The 23,523-nt window shown below is 45.5% G+C and overlaps 2 protein-coding genes across 4 annotated transcripts in view; both read left to right on the top strand.

Moving 5' to 3' along the window:
* ZNF592 (zinc finger protein 592) overlaps positions 1 to 12,328 on the top strand; it is a 30,016-nt gene extending 17,688 nt beyond the window's left edge. Inside the window, exons 4-8 of one of the 2 annotated variants that reach the window (XM_021407081.1) lie at positions 126 to 285; positions 4,231 to 4,509; positions 5,824 to 5,936; positions 9,067 to 9,244; positions 10,524 to 12,328. In XM_021407081.1, coding sequence (XP_021262756.1) covers positions 126 to 285; positions 4,231 to 4,509; positions 5,824 to 5,936; positions 9,067 to 9,244; positions 10,524 to 11,048 — 1,255 coding nt within the window. In that variant the 3' untranslated portion in view covers positions 11,049 to 12,328. The remainder of the gene's footprint in view (positions 1 to 125; positions 286 to 4,230; positions 4,510 to 5,823; positions 5,937 to 9,066; positions 9,245 to 10,523) is intronic. The other variant, XM_021407082.1, reaches the window with a different exon arrangement.
* On the top strand, positions 13,054 to 22,043 carry SEC11A (SEC11 homolog A, signal peptidase complex subunit). 2 transcript variants are annotated; one of them, XM_021407083.1, is made up of 7 exons: positions 13,054 to 13,195; positions 13,278 to 13,387; positions 15,629 to 15,778; positions 17,880 to 17,996; positions 19,884 to 20,003; positions 21,366 to 21,423; positions 21,567 to 22,043. In XM_021407083.1, exons 1-7 carry the CDS (start codon positions 13,145 to 13,147, stop codon positions 21,615 to 21,617), a joined length of 657 nt encoding a protein of 218 aa, XP_021262758.1. In that variant the 5' UTR covers positions 13,054 to 13,144; the 3' UTR covers positions 21,618 to 22,043. The 2 variants fall into 2 exon arrangements, with proteins under 2 accessions (XP_021262758.1, XP_021262759.1); XM_021407084.1 differs by lacking the exon at positions 17,880 to 17,996.

The following is a 23,523-nucleotide window of genomic DNA, read 5'->3' on the forward strand; positions in this document are numbered from 1 at the left end:
ATTGATAGAGCACAGCCCTCATCAGAAGCCCACCCCTTTTCGAAGTTGCTGAGATGACTTCTTCCACTGACTTCTCAAGATAACTAATGAAGAGAGAGTGAGTTTTCTTTTTTAAATTGTTCCAGGGTGATCTACAAATGTTCTTGTGAGACTGTCTTTAACAAGAAGAAGCTGCTCCAAGAGCACTTCCAGCAGAATACCAACAAGTTGTTAGTGGGCGTGTTTAAGTGTCCGCAGTGTCAGCTGGTGTATATGCAGAAACAGCAGTTAATGCAGCACGTTAAGGTAGGTAACTCCCACCACTTAATGATATGAGGTCCTAGTTTCTGAGTTCACAGAGAGTTTGCTTTGACTATTTAAGGATATTGATTGAAAAAATGGAATGTTCTTGAGCAATACATTAGTAGAAAAACACACTGCAAAAATATATGGTATTATCTGGAAACATCAGTTGAGCACTTTGTGTTAGTTGGTAATATTGCAGGTGGTTACTCTCCTTGTTGTCTAATTCAACCTTGTAACAAAGGCTTACTTTCTACAGATAAATCTTTCTGATGGTTAACTGCTGTATATTAAGCCCAAGGAAGTGATTAAGCTTTGGGAGGACCTTTATCTTTGCTTAGGAGGCAGGGAGAAGTGTTCTCTGCCCACAGTACTACTGAATTTGTGTAAGGAAAGTTGGATCTCCCTCTTCTGGGTACTGACATAGAAAGGGAGGGCTTTGGCTCCTTGTCCCCTTTGCAGCTGCCTCCAAGAGAGGCAGCACAGTGTTTGAAACCTGCTTCCCTGACTGCTCTGCTTGCCTGCAGAACCACAGCAGATCGCTAGAGGAGTGTGACTGAGACAGAAGGGATTGCCCTGGAGGTACCAGCCTCAGGGGGTAGCTGTATATACTGTTGTGAAGTTTCTAAGCCACTGCCCATCATACTTGAGAAGTTCTGGCAGTTCAGTGAAGTTCTGGGTGATTGGAAAGGGGAAGATATAACCTTGTTTTTTAAAAAGGAAAAAAGAAGACTTGAGGAACTACAGGGTAGTCATTCCTGCACTGTGCCTGGCAAGATCACGGAGCAAATCCTCTTGCAAAGTATGATAACATACATGGAAAACAGAGAGGTGATTGGTGACAGCCAGAATGGCTTCACTTTCTGGCCTTCTACAACACGGTTACATCGTTGGTAGATGAGGGAAGAGCAATTTGTGTCATCTACGTGGAGTTGTGCAAAGCATTTGACAGTGTCCGACGTGACATCCCAGTGTCTAAAACAGTAGTGAATGACAAATGGAACACTCAGGTCACCAGCTTGATGTCCAAATGGAGAGCAGTGATGACTGGTGATCCTCCCGGGTCATTAGTGGGACCAATGTTATTTAGCATCCATGCTGATGACGTGGACAGTGGGACTGAGTGCACCCTCAGTAGGTTTGCAGATAACACTAAGCTGTGTGCTGCGACCAACACACTGGAGGGTTGGGGTGCCATTCAGAGGACCTCGACAGGCTTGAGGGCTGGGCCTGGAGAACCTCATGAAGTTCAGCAAGGCCAGGTGCAAGGTCCTGAACCTGGGTCAGGACAATCCCAAATACAAGTACAAGCTGAGCAGTAAGTGGATACAGGCAGCCCTGCTGAGAAGGATGCTTGGGCATCCTGGTGGATGGAAAGCTCGACATGAGCCGGCAGTATTCCCTCATAGCCCAGAAAGCCAACTATATCCCAAGCTGTACCCAGAAGAAGCGTAGGTGGCAAGTTGAGGGAGGTGATTCTCCTCCTCTGCAGAGTTCTCCAGAGACCCCACTGCAGCACTGTGTTCAGCTCTTGGACACCCAGCACAAGAATGACTTGGAGCTGTTGCTGCAAATCCAGAGGAGGGCCATGAGGATGCTCAAAGGCCTGGAGCACCTCTCCTATGAAGACAGGCTGAGAGAGCTGGGGTTATTGAGGGACTCTGGGAGTGTAGTGAGTGGGCAAAGGGGGAATGGCTTTAAACTAAAAGAGGGGAGATTTAGATTAGATATTATATGAAAATTTTTTACTCATAGGGCAGTGAGGCGCTGGCACTGCTGCCCAGAGCTGTGGGTTCCCCATCCCCAGAGGTGACAAGGCCACGGATGGGCCCTGGGCAGCCTGAGCTGGGGGTAGGCAGCCCACAGCAGGGTGGAACTGGGTGGCCTTGAGGGTCCCTTCCAACCCAACCTATTCTACAGGTCTGTGATACGTATGAAAAGCCTGTTATTGTCTGTTTGGTGGAGGTTCTTAGCAGTATGTGTCTGCGGGCTTGCAGATCTGTTTGTCTCTTAATGTGTGAATGCCACATTTTGTGGTTGCTGTAGTCAGTATATTTCTGTGCACACTAACAACACTTCTGTGAAAATCCTCTTAGATTTCCTGGTTGCATTCTGAAGGAAGAGCTTGCAAAGTCTTACTTCTCTTTGATTAGAAAAAGCAGTGACATAATTTTTTTAATCAGTGACTTTGTCTTGTTTTTACTTAAAAGGCAAGAAGGTTCAGTAGCTCACTGCTAAAAGAAAAAACAGTCAAAACTACTACTTTGCCCTTTCCCTCCACGCCTTTAACTTGCAAATCTGGAAATGCTCTGCATCCGTTAATGAATTAAAATTTGAAACCCTCCTATGAAGCTGATGATTAGTAATCTTCCTGTATTATCGCTGAGAAAATAGAGTTGAGATTAAGGCTGGGACCTTCAAAGCCCCAGTGCTGATAGCTGGGCTTGAGCAGAAGTACCCAACTTGTTGCAGCTCATTTACAGATGCCAGCCCCAAAAGCTTGTCTGCAGCATTTTGTGCACTAGCTACCTGACATTGGCACTACAGAACTTATACATTTTAATCACTGGGCTGTATTTGGCTATCAACATGTCTTTGAGATTATAATTGAAGAAGGCTTTTTGGCCATGGCAAGGTGGTAATTGCATTGACCCATCTCGTTTCCTATCAGATCGCACTGCTTTATGCCATACAGAGTTTATAGGAGGTGCTGGCTGAAAGTCAGCTCATAGAATCATAGAATGGCTGGGGTTGGGAGGGACCTCAAGGATCATCAAGTTCCAATCCCCCTGCCACAGGCAGGGCTGCCAACATCCATAGGTCACTTTCTGTGCTCTTTTTTTTTTTTTTTCCTTCCAGTGGTGTAGTAACAGAAGGCATGCATGCTGATGTACTCTTTACTTATAAAACACTTGAGATTTCCAGATGGGGAGAAAGGGGAAGTGTTTGTGTTACCCTAAATAGCTAGCGATGCTGTGATTGCATCAAAGAGCTTCTGCCGACGTCCGCTGGCTCAGGTGCAGAGCACAGGCTTCTCGGATCAGACCTTGTGTTTTGAAGTTTGTTTGGTGCCTAACCCAAGGAAAGACTTCCAAAGGCCCTGGGGCCTTCGTGTGTTGAAACTTTACCCATTATTAATTACTATGCACAATTAAACCTCTAAATTATCCTTTTGTGAGGATGAACTGTTGTTGTTCCTAGGGGAATTTCTTGAGGTTTCTTTGGTATGTTGCTGTTTTATTTGCTTTTGCTTTCCCACAGCTCTTCATTTCTTATTATTTTCTTTACGTTCAATTTTCTTTGCTAAAATAACTTTTTTGGGGGACAGGGATTTTGGCCTGTTGAACAAGCAAAGAGCCTGAAGATGTGTTCCGTATAAGGTTGATTTCTGGCTTTGTGCTTGCTCTTATTTGTTAAGAGCAAAGTTTTGAATGTAAATAGCTGTAGTCATTGCAGAGTTAAAGGAAGTAAGGTTGGAGAAACTGTGAGATTGTCTCTTCTCTTCCCTTGAGCAAAGATCAAGCAGCTTTGGAGCCTCTAAGATAACAGGAAACGTTCCTCTCAGCATTTACCAAAGCAACATGTTTTTAAAGCTTAGGTTCTTGAAATAATGACAATTACCATTTCTCTCTCATTACATCTTCCCTTTTTAACTTGAGTGCTCAGAGCTCATCCAAAATGTTAAACAGATAGCGGTGAGGAGTTGCTGTTGTCATGCTGGAAACACGAATAGAAGCTTCATGTTTCTTGGGAATATCTCTTACTGGGGGAAGCACTGTGGTCAGCTTCCAGGGGAAGTGGGAGGATGCACAGGATCAAGATGTTAATGTAGTGGTGCTGGGGGGCTTATGTTATTTATTTAAATTTGATAGTCATTTGTACATAAAGGTATATAATACAGATTACGAATAAATGTTATGTTTGATTCAATTATTTTTTGTTTTCCAGGGTGCTCATGGGGTCCCCCAAAATCCTGAGGAGCTCTTAAACTTTCGACAGAAGTCTGAGAAGACGTCAAAGAACCAGGTTCATAACCCATCAAAGGAGCTGTCAGTAGCCAATGGGACTTCCCACTCTCCTCTGCCAAGGAAAGACATGAGGGTGGAAGGGCACAATCCTGAATCCAAGTCCAGGCTGAGAAGAACTGGTTGGACTTGCAAGGAATGTTCGCAGTGGATCCCTGATCGGGAAACCTATGTGTCCCACATGAAGAGAAGTCACGGGAGGGTAAGGACTCACATAAAACATTTCAACTGGATAACAAGATATTTTTAGCAAAAGAGTCTGGTGATCTTGAATATCTGAGGCAAAAAGAATCTGTTTGCCAGCTCACTGAGGAGTAAGAGCAGAATGCTTTCTGTAGGAGTAGAAGGCAGACTTTCTGTCCTTGGTTATATGCTCTGCAACCTATGTACCTTATCCATTTTGTTGTTCCTTCTCCCACTGCATCTAATGGCAGGCTTTCTCCCCTGCATATTTGTGTAAGTGGATGAAAAGTCCTGTCTTCTCCAGCTGCTGGTTCAACAATAGTGTAAACAAACAAAAGTTTCAGGAGGACATACAGTTCTTCTTAACGATGTATTATTCGGTAGATACAACAGATACATGCAGTGCACAGAGCTATCATTATAGGAACTGTAACTATCAAATTTTTGGTTTTATTCAGCTCTGGCCTTGCCTTGACCTAGTTCTGTCAAGTTAATCCTTACTTGCTGGCAGAACATGGGCCAAGATGTTGTGTGCGCCAGATTTCTTAGTACCTTGGCATCAGAATTTCTTGTTTGATGCGCTGAGTCACCCTTCTTGAGTCCCATGAGCAGAAGCTGTGGAAATGTGGTTCATCAGCCTTGATGCCTTCTAACTTGGCGTGGGGAATGCTGGGTTGTGTACTTAAATATCAAGAAGATTTGGGCAGGGTGAAAGAGCTGAATTTTCTCATTTGAGTTCTACAGGAGGAGGAGGAAATTTGCCAAATATTTCAGTTCAATACGTAGTATGTGTTCATTGTTTAAGATGATTCTAAATGGAATGCACACAGGGTATACAAAGGAGGATAGGAAAAGAAGGAAGCTAGCTACTGGGCAGAGTTCTGTAGGGAGATGTGGGTGTCATAAATGGGTAACAGGTGGTACTGTGTGATGCTCTCTAACATACTGCCTTTTTACTGTGCTGAGTTAGGAGAGGGAAGCTGTACTTCACACTGGGTCCTGCCATCTCCTGGGTGAGAATGGACCTTCCCCTGAATAAATTCTGGAGAGTCCCGCAGCGAAATGACCACACAGCAGAAGCGTCTAATGCAATTCCTATCTTAAAAAAAAAGTATGTGGTTTAACTAGTTGTATAAGACCAGTGCTGATATTAGCCATCTACTGGGCTGAAAGTAAGTGAAACCCCAAAATTTCAGTTGCCTTTATCAGTGGAAGAGGGTTGTTTTGCACCCAAGAGGTAAGGTCCAGATGAACAGCAGGGGAAAGTCAGAATAAGGAAGTTAGTGCCTTTTTGTCTGTCTGCTATTGAAAGATATTTCTGTTCTTCTGCTAGTCTATGAAGAGATATCCCTGTCGGCAGTGTGAACGTTCTTTTAATGCCTCCAACAGTCTGCGTAGACACATCCGCAACAACCACGATACAGCAAAGAAAGTTTACACTTGCTGGTACGTACTGAATACCGCGTTTCAAATTGATACTCAGTGACAGGCTAATCTTTCAAGTTTGGAAGTCCTTTGTAATAGATCATGCCTGCTCATATCTACATCAGGCTAGAAATGACTGGGGGAGAGTGAGAAGACAAATATTTTAAATGTGAGCATCACACTTGTGCCTTTCCAATGGAAAAATGGCACAAAAGGTGTATCAAATGCTAATGGGTCAGGGGTCTAGGCCTGGCTACTTTTTTCACAGGCAGAAGTGTCTGCACAAGCTGCAATGGAGAATTAGGCTTTCTGGATTTGCTTGGGAAGGATGCTCCTCAAAGGAGGAGAATGGATTTGGAGACTCCAGATGAGCTATGTGAATCAGCAGTGAATGACTGTCTTGGCTCGTGCGTGTATTTTAACTGAGAATACAGTGTCAGTTCAGGACAAAGCCCAGTGCTTACAAAAATACCCCTGCAACTGTTCTTATCTGCTGTTGCAGAATAAGTCATACGCTGAACGATCACGCAAGCTTAGTTCCTGTATCAGATTCTGAGGCGTCTTCTTAAAACAGAATCAAAGCACGTTTGTGTTTGAAAGGACATTTGTACTGATGTAGGTTAGGGGATTGTTTTTGTTCATCTAAAATTTTGTTTGAATGCAAGTGTTTCTGAAGAATGTGCTATGGATTTTTTGCACTTAAATTACTAGAAGTCTGTTTTGAAGTGTACATCCTTAGTGTGCTCTGTTCCTGTGGCCCATGTAGTGAGCCACAGAAGCTTTGAGAAAATGGATGAAGTATTGGCATCACCACCACTGGAGCCTGATAGAAGCTAGTTCCCAACACATTTTTCAGCCAGAATTTCTCAACTTCCCTTTTCATGTAACTGCACTGTGACTTGCATCCTCTGAAGGAGATGAAACATTGGTTCCCAGTACGTTTCGTTTTGCTTTAACTTTGTGGGTTGTTGGAGTTATGTGCACCTAGTTTGTATAAATCTATTCTCTTTTGTTCACTTGGTTTCAGAGTGGCATGTATCAGAATCAAAATAGCAGGGAAGGAGGATTTGTGTAGGAATAATGTCCTGGGATGTGCATTAGTTTGTACAGATCCTAGGGTCCAGTTTGTCTGTTACATTTCAGAACAGCAGGCAGCTGTGGATCTATAGTTCACCCGTGTGTTCGTGGTCATGCATTATTTGCAGCAGAGAAGACTGAGCTACAAATTCTAGTGTGTTTAATTCTCAAGCTTGTCGTTGCTCCTTCTCAAAATGAGATAAGGCCCTGACTGGACAGTGGTTGTGCCCTCTTTAATCATTCAGTATTTCAGTAAGTCTTCCACTACAACGCTCTTTTTCCTTAAAACACTTGTGCCAGTGTCTCCAACGGCTGCTCTTTGTTTGGATCTCAGGACTTCTGGTTGGTCTTCCCTTCAGCTGCGTGAGCTGAGCGCGTCTCATTACTGAGCCTCTAGGGCCGTGCACCTTCCTATTAACAGACCCTGTAAATATCAGTCTCGGTACCTTAACTTCATGTCACCCTCTACTCCTGGATTTCCCCTTGAAGACCAGAAGCATGAATAAAATCTGTCATTGACCCGATAGTCTGGTATTTCTGCATCTCCAGGTGTGCTGTCTTGTAGTTACCCTCTTGCTTCTAAGCTGTGATTTCCCCTTCTTGCTGTGCCCTGCTTAGGTTTCAGCCTTATGTTAACTTTGTAGGGTGAAATCAGTGCCAGAGGACTTGCTTAAGCTCCCTTCTGCCAAGTTTGTCACTGGTGTAATTAGGAAAGCATTTTTTAGCTATTCACGTGAGAAGAATTCCAAATTAGAACAAATTGCAAGGCATTCTCATGTTTTATGTATTTTCTTTCATAATTCACTTGGTTATTGTGGTCAGACCTTGCTCTTCTTTTCCAAGTCTTAGGTATGAACTGTCTGGAACACTTGATTTTCAGCATGTTTATTTTTGATAAATACCACTTAATAATCTCTCATCTTGCCTCCTTGAAGGAGAAAAATCCCATCATTATTAAATATTGATTTATCATCTAAGCAATTCCTGTTTAAAAAGACCAGAAATACTCAGTGAGTACGTCTGTGTTTTAACATCGTTACTGACCATTGTTTAATTTCTATCTAGTTGAGAAGCTGGAAGATCAGTAGGAATCTTTTTCTCTTCTGTTAAAAAACATCTTTGTCTCCCAGATATGCTTCACCCCTGATTTGCTGCTTTTCATCCCCTGCTGCCTGTGTTTCAGCTGCAATATGTGCATTGCAGAGAGGTCTGATGTTACTTGCCTCATTGCTCGGGTTGATGCATAGCTCATGGACCTTCCCCACGTCACACTGGCAGTCAGCAGAAGAGTACAAAGTCAGCTTTGGCTTTCCCAATTGCTTGCCGAGTGCTCTTTGCGCCTGACTGTGCTACAGAGGAGTGGTGTGGGTTCCTGTGAGACCTGGCACTTATTTCCAGTAGACCTTGGTCATCTGAGAGGGCAAGTTAATAGCTGGCTCTTCTGTTTCACATCTCCTTCTGAAGCTTCACTGTCATTGCTGGCAGCTCTGAAATCCTTCTGGGTTTTAATGTACTTAGTTCCACATAAATGATGTGTTTGTGAGTGCTTCCGGCCACATGGGCTGGAAGTTCAGAGGTTTTGTAAGAATTTCAAGTGTGTTGTGATAAGCATGGTCCTGTGGATGTGATGCTGCACTGGTTGCAGGGGCTGCAGGGCTCCTCCTTGTTACACACGAAATGAGATCTCTGTGTGTTGCTCTCCCGAAAGCTGGTTTTCTCCCATGCTTTTTTCATCTTGATTACTACCTTGTGCTTGTGCACCATGTATTACAGCGGGCCTGATCTCCAGTCATCCCTGTATTTATTATGTACTGTACTGTAAATAATACGTGCCCTACTTCCATTCTTGTTCATCCTTACTGCGGTAAACTTTTATGGATTTCTGTCAGGGATAGTATTTTATTAGTAAAACGGCAATATCTTGTCTCTTTTGGTAATGTAATGGTACATTACTCAAGAACTTCTGTCTCCTATGACACCTACTGGTTTGGCACATAATGAAGAGCTGTTTGGATGAAAGAACAGTTGGGCATTTCCTCTGATAAATTTTCTTTGTTTTGTATTTATTTCCAAGGTACTGCACAGATGAAAATCAGACGTTTCCTCAGCCGTTCATGCTGGAGAATCACATCAGCCTCATGCATGGCATCAAAAACCCAGACTTATCCCAGATGGCCAAAGCAAAAGCTCCAGAGAGAGACACAGCAGAAGTAACTCATATATTTTCATTGAAAAATAAATCTATCTGGCAGGTAGCTGTCCACTCGGGGTAGTAAACTAGCAGTATTTGCGGCACTAAAGCCCTCTTGCTTTGAAATACAGCAGATTTCCCTCCTCTCCTCCAAACTCTGTCTAGTTTGTTTCTAGCAGTGTCGTGATCTGAACTGAAAGCGCAGCTGAGCTGCAGCAGCACTGGGGCAATGCGTCTTGCATCTTTCAAGATAGTTTTGAACATGTGGCCCTGTGTTTACTGGCCTTCTCCAGTCCACTTTGCAACCGGTACTAATTTGGGTTTGTTTTTTCTCTGGTTTTCCCGTGCCACTGTGTTGTTTCCTTGAGGTATGAGAGTCTGGTACATTTTTTCTGCTTTCTGCCTCGTGTTTTTTGTTTTTTTTTTTTTTTACTACTTACACAAAGATTTCTGGTTTAACTCATACTAGATCTGTTACATATGAGCACTGCATTCCTCCTCAGTGGAACTGTGCCATTTTTTTCTGACAAATGTAACCGTTCAACTGATTTTATTTTGGGTTGGTCTGGATTGGAAGGTTGGCAGGTTGAGCTCCTTGTTCCATTTAGTTTAAAAATAGAAGTGATAAAGACTGTTTATCTGTCACCAGTACTGTAGCACAGAGGGATTGCAACCAAGACTGAGTCCCTTATGTGTTTGTGTAGTGATCCCAGGCATGGTGAAAGGGAAACCTGGAATTCGCTTCCGTGAGCTGGTGGCTGCTTCCCCCATGTAGAGCTATGCACCTGGGGAGCTGGCTTCATCCCGCTCTAGCTGTGTTTCAGATACAAGCTGAACTGTATGCAAAACAAAAACTGTGCAATGCTGCTGGATAAGGAAATAACAAAATGACACAAAGGGACACGTGAGATCAAGCCGTCTTTGTAGGAGGAGATGCGCACTGCAGGATGATGAGGTAGAGGGCATGAGAGAATGAGACATGGCGTGAAGAAAAAGACAGAGTAGAGGGAAAAACATTCAGCTTCTCCTTCCCAACGTTTTTCTGCCTTGCCAGCCCCTCCCAGACCTCCCATCTCACTTTGCAGGTCGGCAGTTGACCTCCTGCTTATTGTGATGAAGGGCAGAGTAGGCATTGCTGTAACCCCCGGGTGTTTGGGTATTGATAGGAAAGACGACGCAAGAGGAGCCCCTAGACATGCCGTTGATTAATCTGTAACAAAATACCTATGTGTGTTCACTCTCAGGTGCCTTCAGATGTACACGTGGAATTTAGCAAACTAAGACGCTGATTCTTCTGTGGGCTCAAACAATGAAGTAACTTATTAATCTTATTTTTTAAGGCAAGATCTCCAAAGAGGATGGCAACGAACGAGCTGGGTCAGGCAGAGCCGGCTGCAGGTTCAGACGCCCCGCCAGCCAAAAAACTGAAAGCGCACTGGAAATGTGCAAAATGTGGATTTGCAACAGACATCAGTACTGAGTTTCAGGAACACATACCTCAGCACAAGACAGACAGCTCCACATATCAGTGCTTGTTCTGCGGCTTGTGTTACACATCTCAAATCTCTCTGAACAGACACCTCTTCATTGTTCACAAAGTAAAAGATGAGGAGGAAGAGGAGGAAGAAGAGGATGAGGAGGAGCAGGAGGAGGGAGAAGAGGAGAGGGAGAAGCTACAAGCAAAGATGAATGAGAATGGACATGAGGAGTATAATGGTGAGATGAACACTACGGCGGAAGAAGAAAGCCTGGAATGCAAAGAGTGCAAAACTGACTCAGCTCTTTGTGAGCACAGGCAGACGTGTGGTGTAGAGGGTCCTCATAGCACCTCTCAGAACAATCATTCAAAGTCTATTAAGACTTAAAAGCAAAACAAAACAAAAACTTTTTGCTCTGTTGGGGTTTTTTGTTTGGGGGTTTTTACTCAAAATACTGGGTGGGGATGGGGCAAATCATTGAAATATTCTGTCAATTTCTTGGGATGGACATCCGTTACTTCCATTTGTAAGGGAAATTTGGAAAAGAAAAAATACCCTGCCATTGCATCCTGAGCACTAACTCTCTGCCAGCTCAGAGAGGTGAAAAGGGAAAGCAGGGTGAGAATCCTCCCTGGAGCTTGTCCAATTCCTGAGGATCAAGGAGCACTTTCTGCAGCTGCAGTTCCCTGAAGATGAGCTTTCCTCCTTGGAGTGCACTGCCTCTGCCCACAGCCCCAGCCTTGCCTTCCCCATCTCCCTTTCTTTCTCTTTCTATTTATGACTTACTTTTCCCATTCTGCCTTTGTTTCATTTATTTTAATTCATAATGCTGTCTCAGCAAAGCACGCGTGTCAGGGCTGCGCTGGCCAGTCCGAGATTGTCTGCATTTAACAGGACAGGCCTGAGTCGTACTCAAGCTTGCATTTAATTTACTACCCTAATAACAGTCACTAACAGTTTTCCAAAAGGTAATTTAATGAAACATCATGATTCCTAATCACCCCCAAAATAGAATTTTGTAGCCCCTTCCTGCGAGTGCACAACCACAGTGAGAGGGAGGTGGGTGGGTACAGCACTTCTCTGCACTAGAGCATCACAGTCCCAAAAAACAGAACTTCTCACCGGGGCCTGTGGGGTCCTGGCAGGGAGGTGGTGAGGGTCCCCATAGGGCTGGCAGGGCCAGGAAGCCACCGTCCCATTGGCAGCGCTGCTCCTCTTCTGCCTCAGTTTTCCATATTCCTTTGGAGACGTTTATGTCCACGTAGTCATATTGACTCTGTCCGTGCCGTTTCCTCATTGTTCCCCTGACACACACGTTTCATGTAATATAATTATCTTCTATACCATTTTTTTATGTTGAGCCAGAATCCCGCTCGTTATTGTTTACTATGACAATGTTTAAATAATTTAAGAACTATTTATCTTATTGCATATGAATTGCTCACTTTCTTGTCTCAATGTGTTTTGATACAAACAGTTTGGACTCTTTGTATTTTTTGATACTGTGTACATTAGCCTAGGGAATGTTTTACAAGGTAGCTTATGTAGAGTAACAATAGCAGGGGGCACTCCCATGCCATCACATATCTATTTAATCTGCAGTGGCATTTGTGCCTTGCTATAATGTTTACTTCAAAGTATTTCAAATAAAAGCATCCAGCAGTGCCCGTGGTGCAGTGCTTGCTTGCCGAGGGGAAGGCTGTGGGGCTGGAGGTGGCCGGGAACGCAGGAGGGGTGACCGGAGCTGGAGGGGCACCCCAGCTGGCATGGGTGGGGACGCAGCCTGGGGGCTCCTGCCCACCATCTCCTCCTGCCACCAGCTCCTCCCTGTCCCCTCCATCTCCTTGCTGTCGTCTTCTGACCCTTCCAACTGGGCTGCATCAACACAGTGGGGCTGTTGCGCTGGAGGAGGGCTGTGGAGGCAGGCTGAGGAGCTGCAGTGTTCAGCCTCGAGAAGGCTGCAGGGAGACCTCATTGCAGCCTTCCAGTACTGGAGGGGAGCTTACAAACAGGTGGGAGAGCGACTTTATACACTGTCTAATTGTGATACAAGGGGGGGAATGGCTTTAAACTAAGAGGAGACCGAGGTGAGATGTGCGGAGGAAGCTGTTAACCCAGAGGGCGGTGAGGCACTGGCACTGCTGCCCAGAGTGGTCGGGTGCCCTATCCCCGGAGGTGACAAGGCCACGGATGGGCCCCGGGCAGCCTGAGCTGGGGACGGGCAGCCCGCGGCAGGGCTGAGGCTGGAGGCCCTTCCCACTCAACCGCGCTGGGATCCCATGATTCTCCGATCCCACCTCCCCTGCCCCCTTCCTCCCCTCCCAGCGTCAGCCCCTGTTGGCTCCAGCCCCACAGCGCCCCCTCCCCCTTCCGCTGCCGCCACCGGGGCCTCCCCCGCTTTTCCCGGGCGGGGTGGGGCCGGAAGCGGCTGAGCGCGCGGGCGGAAGCGGAAGTGGCGCGAGGCCCCCGCCGTGGTGCCCGCGATGCTGTCGCTGGACTTTCTGGACGATGTGCGGCGCATGAACAAGCGGCAGGTGCGCGGCGGGGCGGGCGGAACCGGGCACTCCCAGGCCCCGGCCGAGCCTGACCCCGCCGACCCCTTCTCCTCCCCCCCAGCTCTACTACCAGGTGCTGAACTTCGGCATGATCGTCTCGTCCGCCCTCATGATCTGGAAGGGGCTGATGGTGATGACAGGCAGCGAGAGCCCCATCGTGGTGGTGCTGAGGTAAAGGCGCGGCCATAGCGCTGGTGGTGGGCGCGGTACGGTTGGGGCACGGTCGCGGTTGTGGTCGTGGCCGTGGTCCTGGTGATGGCGATGCCCGGAGTGTCCGGCCTTCTGGAGGATGTCCTCTAGAGACACGGCCCCTGCGTCCGTCCCAGCTGCCAGGTCCTAGTTGAGCAAAGCCTCTCTAAGAATCGTCAGTCTCACTGGAAGACAGGGGAGAGGATGAAATGCCTGAAGGGAGGGAACAGGTGCTGCTCAGTGTGCCAGTGCCAGGACAAGAGGTGCTGGGCACAAACTGGAGCGCAGGAGGTTCTGTCTGACCGTCAGGGAGCACTATGCGGGTGACGGAGCGCTGGCCCAGGCTGCCCAGAGGGGCTGTGGAGTCTCCATCCGTGGGGATGTTCAGAAGCCACCTGGACGGTGGCACTCTGCTCTGGGTGTCCCTGCTGGGCAGGGCTGGGCCAGATGGACACAGGGGTCCCCTTCAAGCTCAGCTATTTGGTGGTTCTTTGAAGCAGGAAGGTGAAACTTGCCACCTTGTGTAAAAACAGCATCTTCTCTTTCTGTCAGCTGTCGAATGTGTATGTTACGGGGTGGTCCTGGAGGAGGGACAGAGAAGGAACTAGAGAACATCAAAGAGCTGAATCCAGGCGCTTCTGAGTTCTCTCAAACTTCGTGGAAAAACGCTTGGCAGCATGGTGAAGCATGGGAAAGGAAGGCCTTGAAGCAAGAGGCCTGGCACCAGCGATGGACACACTGCTTGGGGTGTCACTGCTGTATGAAAGCAATGTTTGTGGCAGGGCTCGCCTTGTCACCGAGGCTGGCAGCACATCCCGCTGTAGAGGCTGTAGCAGCAGAGCATCGCAGCACAGTTACCTCCTGTCCGCCTCTCTTGTTGCTGCTGTGTGAATAGTTGAAGAGTGCAATGAGTCTTGATTAATGAAAAAAGAGGTTGACGTCTTTGAGATGCCAGCAAATAAATTCTTACGGGGAAAAGAAGAGTTTCTTTTAAGTAGGACCTGGTTTGCCACTAGCGATGAGTGTTATTACATGTTATGTTACATCCTCACTGGTATCCACTAACTGTTCTTTCATGGCTGCTTATTTTTTTCCCTGGCCTTCCACTGAGCTGGAAGAAAGAGAGCTGCAGCCATACCCTCATACACGTCTGGCTGAAAATAAGTGATATCACCGTAACAAGATATGTTTCAGATGTTGTATGTTGCCTCACAAAAGCACGATGTCATGGGTACCACCACTGCTACTTGTGTCCTCCTACTTTCTGGGACAAATTCCTCTTGATGGAGTTCTTGGGCAGTGACTGGGTCCTGGGACAGCTGGGTGCTGTGTGGGTATCACACGTGTCCTGTTCTGTGGCCGCGTAGGCCTTTCTGTGCATTTTTACATCAGTGTTAATTACCGCATGCCATTTAACAAGACTCAAAAAGAAAAGGCTTCAAAGCAAGTGGCACTCCTGATGGATCCATTGAAGTTCAGGGGAGATGTTTTGCGCTGCTCCTCCCAGTGAGTAAGACATGGGCCGTTAGGTCAGGTTCTCTTTTCTTATCTCCTGAACAGCAGCATCTCTACTGTCTTGAGATAAAATAATGAAAGTTCATTGTTTCCTGTTGTATTGCGTTATTTATCGGGAATTAGGAAGGTTAAGTATTTGGCAACAATTGCCATTTACAAGACAAGAGAAAAACAGCATGAATAGCAGTGCCTGGAATGAGATAGTTAAGTGAAGCGATGAATCACAATAACAAATTTTTAGCACACCCATCTGTTTGATCCAGATGGGAACATAAGAGCCTGTGTGTTTTCAGTGCTTTGTTCTCAAGGACCATCTATCTACCTGTAAAAAAATATATATATATAAAAAGCTCCCCACCACTCCAGTACTGCCAGCATAGCACAATGAATTCAGAGCTTGTAGAGAAGATGCTGCTCCTTGCCAGCCCTGTTATTAAGAAGAGAGCATAAGGTCTTTTCTGCTGGTATGATTTTAACCCTATCCGCTGGCAGTGGTCTTTTTCCACCAAGTCCGAATTGCTGCTAGTATAGTGATTGAAAATCCAAATGTAAGAGAGATTAGACACATGCCGCTTCTCCCAGTCTGTGCCATTTTCTTAGGCATTCTTCTTTAAGGTCACTGCAGGCTTTCTCTTAGAAGGCTATAAACGTTGAAGCCTGATTCTCAGTGTTTAAATATTGCTCAATTGCTCCTCTTCTCTTTTTCAGTGGAAGCATGGAGCCCGCATTTCACAGAGGAGATCTCCTGTTCCTGACGAACCGAATTGAAGATCCAATCAGAGTGGGAGAAATTGTGGTCTTTAGGATAGAAGGAAGGGAAATTCCTATAGTCCATCGTGTCCTGAAAATTCACGAGAAGTATGTTAAGAATCTGGGGGGCTTTTGTTGCAATTGTTGAATTAATTGTCTTTTTCCTCATCTCCTTGGCTAAGTGAATGGGTGGAACTTCATTCAAGAGATATCCAGGTGTTGTAGGAAGCAACGTCAAAGTTTCCAACAGTTCAGATCTATCTCCTTTGGTTTCCTTATGAAGGTCAGCTGGCAGAGTTCACAAGCTGGGGAGTCTGTCCCAGCATCCCGAACTCCCTGTGTCGCTTAGCATCTCTTGTCATTTCCATCCCAAATTGCCATGTAACTTTGCTGTGTTGTCTCCTCTAGGTATGGTTATAGTTGGGTGTGTTAAGTGACTATTGAAGTAGAACTTTATCCGTGAAGAGCTTTTTCAGTGCAGCATGCAGTATTTTAAAGTTTTTAGGGACCTATCCAGGGGCAGGGTGTTTTTGTACAAAGTTTTCTTCTCTGTAGGAATCGTTAGAGCATCATTATGATTGGAGTGTCTAGGTGCACTGCATTATCCGTGTACACTTCATATTCAAAATGTTGAGCAGGTTGCATGTCTGAAGGACTGAAACACAGTTATTCTGGTTTGATTACTGAACAGGGTTTGGTTTTCCAAGCAAGATTTCCTCTTCAGCTGTGAGCCTTCTTATTTGGCTGTGTGACTGATCAAGGGCCAGCAGTTGGTGGGGGTAAGAGCCAGCCCTGGGAGAGATGTGAGCGAAGGCTAAACCTTGAACTGAATCCCTGTTTCTTCGGGCCAGCTCTGAGAAGAGGCCAGCATTTGAACGGGGTCCCAGCCTCTTTCTGCTGAGTAAATGCCTGCTGCATTATGAATGAACTGGAGCTGTACCAAAGCTCAGAGATCCATTCCCAGATTTAATGAATCGCTTGCGTTATATGTAAAGGTGGCGTTCAAGGGTTGCTGTAAACCAATGAAGTTGATGGGTTAGAGGTTCTCTTCTCCCAAGCATTTGTGGCAGCCACAGCTGTTGGAACATCTGGTCTGCTCTCCTGGCCCAACTCAAGCTCAACCAGCTTCATGCACGTAAAATAGTTCAGCTAAAATCCTGACTGCGAGAATGTTGTAGGCATAGAAGATTGATTGCTGTACAGATTGAATCTACACCCAAGACTTGTAGTGGGTTAGTCGTTTTTCAAAGTATTGGTTCTTGATAGAATTAATTTAAAAAATAAGGTTGGTATAGGCGGTAAATTTGCCATCTAACAGTGCACACACGCTTTTTGAGATGTCCTGGGAACTCTTTTAAGTGAAACACTACTTTCCTTCTCCCCTGTTGCATGCAAAAGTCTCATCTGGGCTCCAGAGCTGCTGCTTGGACTGGTGATTGAAGAGGTAAGAAAAGTTAGGGTGTTCTCTCTCTGCTTTCAGCCAGTTTTTGGGAAGGAGGAGGAGAAACGTGCACTCGGTGTGACAGTTTGTCTCCAGAGATTCTCCACCCTGTTTTTTGCTTGGCTTTATCTCAACACGAGGTATCCAGTGCTTTTTTTTTTTTTTTTAGTGGAACCATAGTACCAATCCTAGATTTTGTGAAGTCAAGCCATTCTCCAGTACTTCTGATTGCTTTAAAAGAAAAAAGACAAACCCAAACTTGATCCCTGTGTTAGTAAAGATGAAACAAAAAAAATGAGTACTGTGACCTGAGGGTGAGCATTGGAGGCAGCTCACACTTTGAGGTGTCAGTTGCTTCTCTCGTTAGTTGAAGAATATTTTTCAGGTGACAGATCTGAATTCAGGAATTTCCTCTGGATGGCCAGAGTCCACTTTGTTTCTGTAGTTACGGGCTGAGTATGAAAATCGTGAAAAGTCTCAGTGAAGGCTAACAGGAGTGTCAAAATGAAGAAAAACAGAATACCCTGTGTTCTGCAGTTTTGTGGCAACTGGGGCTCCAGTTCACATCAGTATTGTTTCAATAAGAAAAGCTTTTCTTTACTTGCTAGCTTTTTCTTCATTGTTCCGAATGAAATTCAGTTCGTTCTTTATGACTAAACACAGTCTGTGGTCAAAATTGTCGTCGTGGTTGCAATGCAGGAGAGCCAGACTGGCTTTCATTTCACCTTTCAAACAGTGGAGCAACTCTGCTGTGGGCTTCTCACGCAGGTTCATGGTACAGCACAGAAGCTGTTCAGTAAGATGTTGTGCTCCTACACCATCACTCTTCAGAAATGAAACTCCATTATCTGCGCCTTTGGGTGTCTTTGTCTTTTCCCAGACTCTGTAAGTAAACTGCTGTGTTTTTGCGATTTCCATACTGTGAGCCAGATGTGCTTTGAAGAGAGATCCGTTCTATTTTCTCCTCCTTTTCCCTTCCAAGGCTCTCATATCAAGTAACACAGATTGTTGTTTGTCTGTGATGAAAACAGCAGGGGCTCTGAAGATCCGCGTGCTTTCCCGCACAATACTTGACCTCTTGTTTCTGTGAGGGAGCCAACAGAACTGAGCAACAGGAATGTTCCTGCTCGGCATCTGCCTCCAGATACCACAGGGAGGTGATGGGGACGGCCAGTCCCCAAGCAGTGGCACAAACCGCTGCTTTGAAACAAGTGTTGCCAGTTGTCCATCCAGCCAGGTGGGAATGCCTGGAGGAGGGAGAAGAGTGCAAAACACGATGTGTAAAGCCAGAGTAGGACAGCAGCTGTTTCCAGGTTAGGGCAACAGTTCAGCTACTCCTGGATCCTGGTTCTGATGTGCTAACTAATACACCTTATGAAGAATTAAAGACTAAAGAGAATGTACAGCGATAATTTCCTTGCTTTCTGTAAATTATGGTTTCAAGCAAGAAGCAATAGTTCTGTATTAGTAGCCCCATTTTCTTTTTGATGTGTGTATCTGGTCACTTACTGATGTCATTCTTTGACATCCAAAATACTCTGTCATCAGGACATAGTTTAGTTTGTACCCGTAACCTCTGGTTTTGTTTGATGGCATCTAGGTGTTGTATGAGAAGAGGCAGTGAGAAGCTGTTTGTTTGTAGCTCTCAGTGTCACTTACATGGGACTGCTGTCATATCTCCTGTCAGTTCTGTCATTTCCAGGCTGAAGAGCCTTGGTCTGTTCTTTCTTGTACAGAAGTGGTTCCAGGCCTTGTTAACCATTTCTGAACCTTGGCCAGTTCTCTCCAAAAAGGATGTAGAGGGTTCAGAACCACATGAAGCCTTCAAAATGTAGGCACATCCTGAGTTCATGTAGTATCATAATGGGATTGTTTGTTCTGTTTTGTCCCTCTTTCCTAATAATTTCTGCATTTCAGCTTTTTCCTGACTGCAGCTGAGTAGAACTGTATGCTTTAACCCCAGAGCCTCATTTCCATAGAATCACAGAATGGCTCAAGTTGGAGGAGACTTTAAAGGTCACCTAGTTCCAGCCTCTCTGCCATGGACAGTGTTGCCAGCCACTAGATCAGGCTGCCCAGGATCCCATCCAACCTGGCCTTGAAATCCTCCAGGGACAGGGCATCCACAACCTCTCTGGGCAACCCGTTGCAGTGCCTCAGCACCCTCTGAGTGAAAATTTCTTCCTAACATCTAAATATCCTGAGTTTTGGTTTAAAGCCATTCCATGCCCTAATCACTATCAGACCGTGTAAAAAGTCAGTCCCCTTCCTGCTTATAATCTCAAGTACTGGAAGCCCACAGTGAGGTCTCCCCACAGCCTTCTCTTCTCCAGGCTGAACACCCCCAGCTCCTCAGCCCGTCTCCATAGCAGAAGTGCTCCAGCCCTCGGAGCATCTCCGTGCCCTCCTCTGGCCCCACTCCATTTTGAATAGTAGTACAGAGCCCAGGACTCAACATTTGTATATAATGCAAGAGAAGCATTGACACGAGAGGTCAAAAGCAAAGGCACAGTAGCTGCACCTTCACTGGAAATGGCTGGTTTTGTTCTTAAATTCTGCAGAAAAGCTTGCCTGGAGCCAGAATTTTTTCTTCTGTTTGCATTTTTTTTCCCAAACACTGTCTTCTTTCCTCTGCATTCAGCAGTTTCCCTTTTTCATCCTGCTAGAACATCTAGGACATGTTTGCTTCTAGTATCTTTGTGTTAGTCTCAACACACTTATTTAGAACAGCTCTTAAAAAGTTGACTTATCTTTCTGACTTATCTTTGCCAGGCAAAACGGTGACATCAAATTTTTGACAAAGGGAGACAATAATGCTGTGGATGACAGAGGTCTGTACAAACGAGGGCAGCACTGGCTGGAGAAAAAGGACGTAGTAGGAAGAGCAAGAGGGTAAGTGGAGTTGAGAAAGATGCAGCTTTTCGTACTGCTCTTCCCCAATGCATCCTCTTAATCCCCCTCTCCCAGTGAATTCTCTCCACTGGGTTTTTGTGACCTGCATGAAGGCATTTCAGAAGGTACCACAGAGTTAAAAGACAAAGGTTGTTCCGTTCTGAGCTTGGCCCAAGTGAAGGCATCAAGCTGTGAGCTGCATCGTGAGATTTTGATGCTGAATGGACACCGATGCAGAGGCAGTGCATGCTCAGGCATTAAGGCACAATGAGAATTTGTGTCAAAATTATTTTTGCGAGTCACAGTCTTTCCAGGCAAGAGAGATCTGAATTTCTAATGTGGAACCCCTGTGTGCACAGTAAGGTTCTCAAGAGGTGCGGGTTATCGTCAGAGCTGTTAGAGGCCTGAGAGCCTACTTGCTCAATAATTTCTTCCTCATGGGAGGAAACAACCACCCGTGTCTAATCTCCACAGCTTGCTTGGCCCCTTTTTTTGGAAGTTGTCCTTTTTCCCCAAGGACCTTCTTTCAGTTAGACAAGACAGCTCAGGTACCCAAACGCAGTCTGAACTTCATCTTCCTGATAATCTCACACACATAATCTCACCATTAAGCTTTTTTTCATATTCCAAATCACGCATAAGAATGTCACTTTAATTAACCATCAAGAGTGTTAGAATAATTGGAAGTAGATAGCTGACTCTTGGCTCGTTTAGGTTTTGGTCTTCTCTCTACCAGTTTCTAAGGACCCTACAAGCTACACTGTTTCTGTGCCAGTTCTGTCTATCCCAAGGCAGCTCCACAGGCATTCATTTATTTTGAATCAACTCTTTGCAAACCTGGTACTGATTGCTACTTCCTTCCTCTCAAGAGAATAAGCTGATATTACACCAATGTTTTATTCCCAGTGGTTGCTGCTAGAAACCTGCTGGCACCTGGGTGGAGGTTCACTGTGCTGAAAGGAGCTGGGGAAGCAGGAAAAGTGACAAGCTGCAGGTGGTGGCTGTTTAATTTGGTTGAATTCCCTTGCAGCACATCATGAAAAATGAGTGATTTGATTGACTCTCCTTGTTTGATCCAGAGGAACCTGCCTTTTGGATAGGCCTCTATGCCTTTTGCGGTGGCCCTCAGGAAAGCCAGCCTGGTTGAAGATGCAAGCACTGGGTGAGGTGGATCATCTTTTCCTAGCGCTGCTGAATTAGGTCAGATTGCCCCAAGGTACCATTGGGCCTTGAGTGCCAAGAACCTAGAAGGCTGGTGCTGATGTAGGAAAAAATCAGTGGTTACACTAGTAGAGGTTCTGTGTGCGCTCTTGAATACGATTTTTTTTTTTTTTTTAAATAATAGAGTCTTTATTTTTGTAGATTTGTGCCCTACATTGGAATAGTGACCATCTTAATGAATGATTACCCAAAATTTAAGGTAAGAGTTTTTTCATTTTCTCCCCCTTACTTTATGAGAACTTTGCATGCTCGGGCAGAACTGTTTGCCCAGTACTTCTGATCCTGTTGCTGCATCTTTAGAGGTGAGTGTGCACTCTTTGTCTCTTCTGCTTTCTCTTACAGTATGCAGTCCTCTTTCTACTGGGTTTATTTGTGCTGGTCCATCGAGAGTAGTCTGTTGCACTGAAGTACGTAGTGAAGATTCCGTGGATTTTGTAGATGAACGTTTTAAGTAGACGATGGTCCGATGTGCCGGGAGGAAGAAGAAAACATACATTTCAAAGCTTCTTGCCAGTTTGGGTTTGTTTTGTTTTTTACTGCCTAAGGGCGAATGTTTGTCACAGTATTTCCAATGGTTTGTCACATTTTAGCATTTTTAGTGAGTTTTTTATATTAAAACTTTAAGCCAAACTGTTCAGTGTTTGTACTTTGAAGCTGAGCTTCCTCTCCAAGTGCCTACAGGACTGTGTCCTTCAAGTCTGTGCCTCCGCTGGTCAAGCGTGACCTCTCCCCATACTGACTGAACTGTCAAATGGTGATCTGTGGGGGTGATGTTTTTTTCCATTTTAGAACTGGAATAAAGATTTTACATCTCGCCCAGCATCTTGCCACATTATTCATTATTGCCCAGTTTCCCTGGGGAGGGGTGGTCTTTGTCGTTGCAAATTGACTCCTAGAGCCCAGTGAATTGACTTATCCTCTCTTTGCAGAATAGCAGCTGCTCGTCTCCTTTCTTTTTGGAGAATAAGCAGTCCTGAGCTGTAGATCCATTCAGTATTTCTGTGATCCTGTAAATCACACTGAAATATTCTGCTTCAGAATTGCAAGGTGTTTTGGGCAGAAGATGGCAAAGGGTTACTTTGAAGATATAAACATTCAGTGCAGCCCAAGGTAATAGAAGATTTGAGATGGGAAACATCCACAGCTGTTTGGCAGAGATGATTCAGTAGGATGCAATAGTCATTATTTTTTTTTGCATTTTGGAAATGGGATCAGGGTCCCCACAGCTGGCCACATCTTACAGATCACGTGGAAGCTACTTTTTGTCTGAACCCCCACTGCCCAGAGGTTTTAAAGAAGCCGCCTCTCATCACCACATGCAACAGCTTGTTTTGTGAGCTTCTTGGTCTGGTTAGTGATCTTGTTTGTGGAGAAGTGTCAGAGGAGAATCTGAGACACAGAAGCTCTGTAGTATCTGCTTCTACACAAATCTGTGCCACTTGTACTGAGTGTGTGACCATTGCAACTTACCTCCATGCTGTCTGTGCTGACTAATGGAAAGATTTTATTTCCCCTTTGTTAGGACAGATCTTCATGAGAACATGCATTAGGATCGTGGTGCCTTTGCTGCCTCCAGCTGAGGCTGCCTAACCTTTCTCATACCATTGTCTCTGGTTGTGTCACTTGGCAGCAGGAGCCAAGCTGTCCCTGCCTGTGTTGTCCCAGGACTGACAGCTCTCCTCTTGATCTTGCAAAACCTACCGGCAGTTCAAGGCCACAGCGTGTTACTTCAGTTGCGTTTCGCTGCATCCTCTTCTTCATGACTGCTCAAAGATTGCCCAGCAACAGGGATTATTGAAGATGATTACTGCTATCATGCACAGCTTGTGTAGGGTAAAGCAGTCAGGAAGGGCAAGGACAAAACCTCATTTATGGTCTATTTTTGGTTTCATGCATATGTACCTTGTTAGGCTTGTGCCATCTATAGAGGTGCATTGTCTTGTTAGCTATGTCCATGATGCCATTTTGTTTAACACTCGGCAGCTGTGCTGACCTGTGGTATCCCCACCTGAACAGAGCCAGTTGGTTTAACTGTGTGGTTTGCTGCCTGAGTAGGATCACAGAATCATAGAATCCTTTGAGTTGGAAGGGACCTCTGAAGGCCATCTAGTCCAGCTCCCCTGCAGTGAACAGGGACACCACAGCTCGATCAGGTCACCCAGGGCCTTATCCAGCCTCACCTTGAAAATCTCCAGGGACGAGGCATCAACTACATCACTGGGCAACCTGTTCCAGCGCCTCACCACCCTCTCTATAAAAGATTTTTTCCTTATGTCTAACCTAAATCTACCCTCTTTGA

The sequence above is a fragment of the Numida meleagris genome, chromosome 9 (genome assembly GCF_002078875.1).
Source record: "Numida meleagris isolate 19003 breed g44 Domestic line chromosome 9, NumMel1.0, whole genome shotgun sequence".
Classification (NCBI taxonomy): domain Eukaryota; kingdom Metazoa; phylum Chordata; class Aves; order Galliformes; family Numididae; genus Numida; species Numida meleagris.

What these genes read in the sequence shown, in the direction of transcription:
- SEC11A (XM_021407083.1), top strand. Translation starts at nt 13,145, where the DNA reads ATGCTGTCGCTGGACTTTCTGGACGATGTGCGGCGCATGAACAAGCGG. An exon ending in CCCATCGTGGTGGTGCTGAG is followed by an intron (nt 13,388 to 15,628) that starts GTAAAGGCGCGG and finishes TCTCTTTTTCAG; the next exon opens with TGGAAGCATGGAGCCCGCAT. An exon ending in GTCCTGAAAATTCACGAGAA is followed by an intron (nt 15,779 to 17,879) that starts GTATGTTAAGAA and finishes CTTCTCACGCAG; the next exon opens with GTTCATGGTACAGCACAGAA.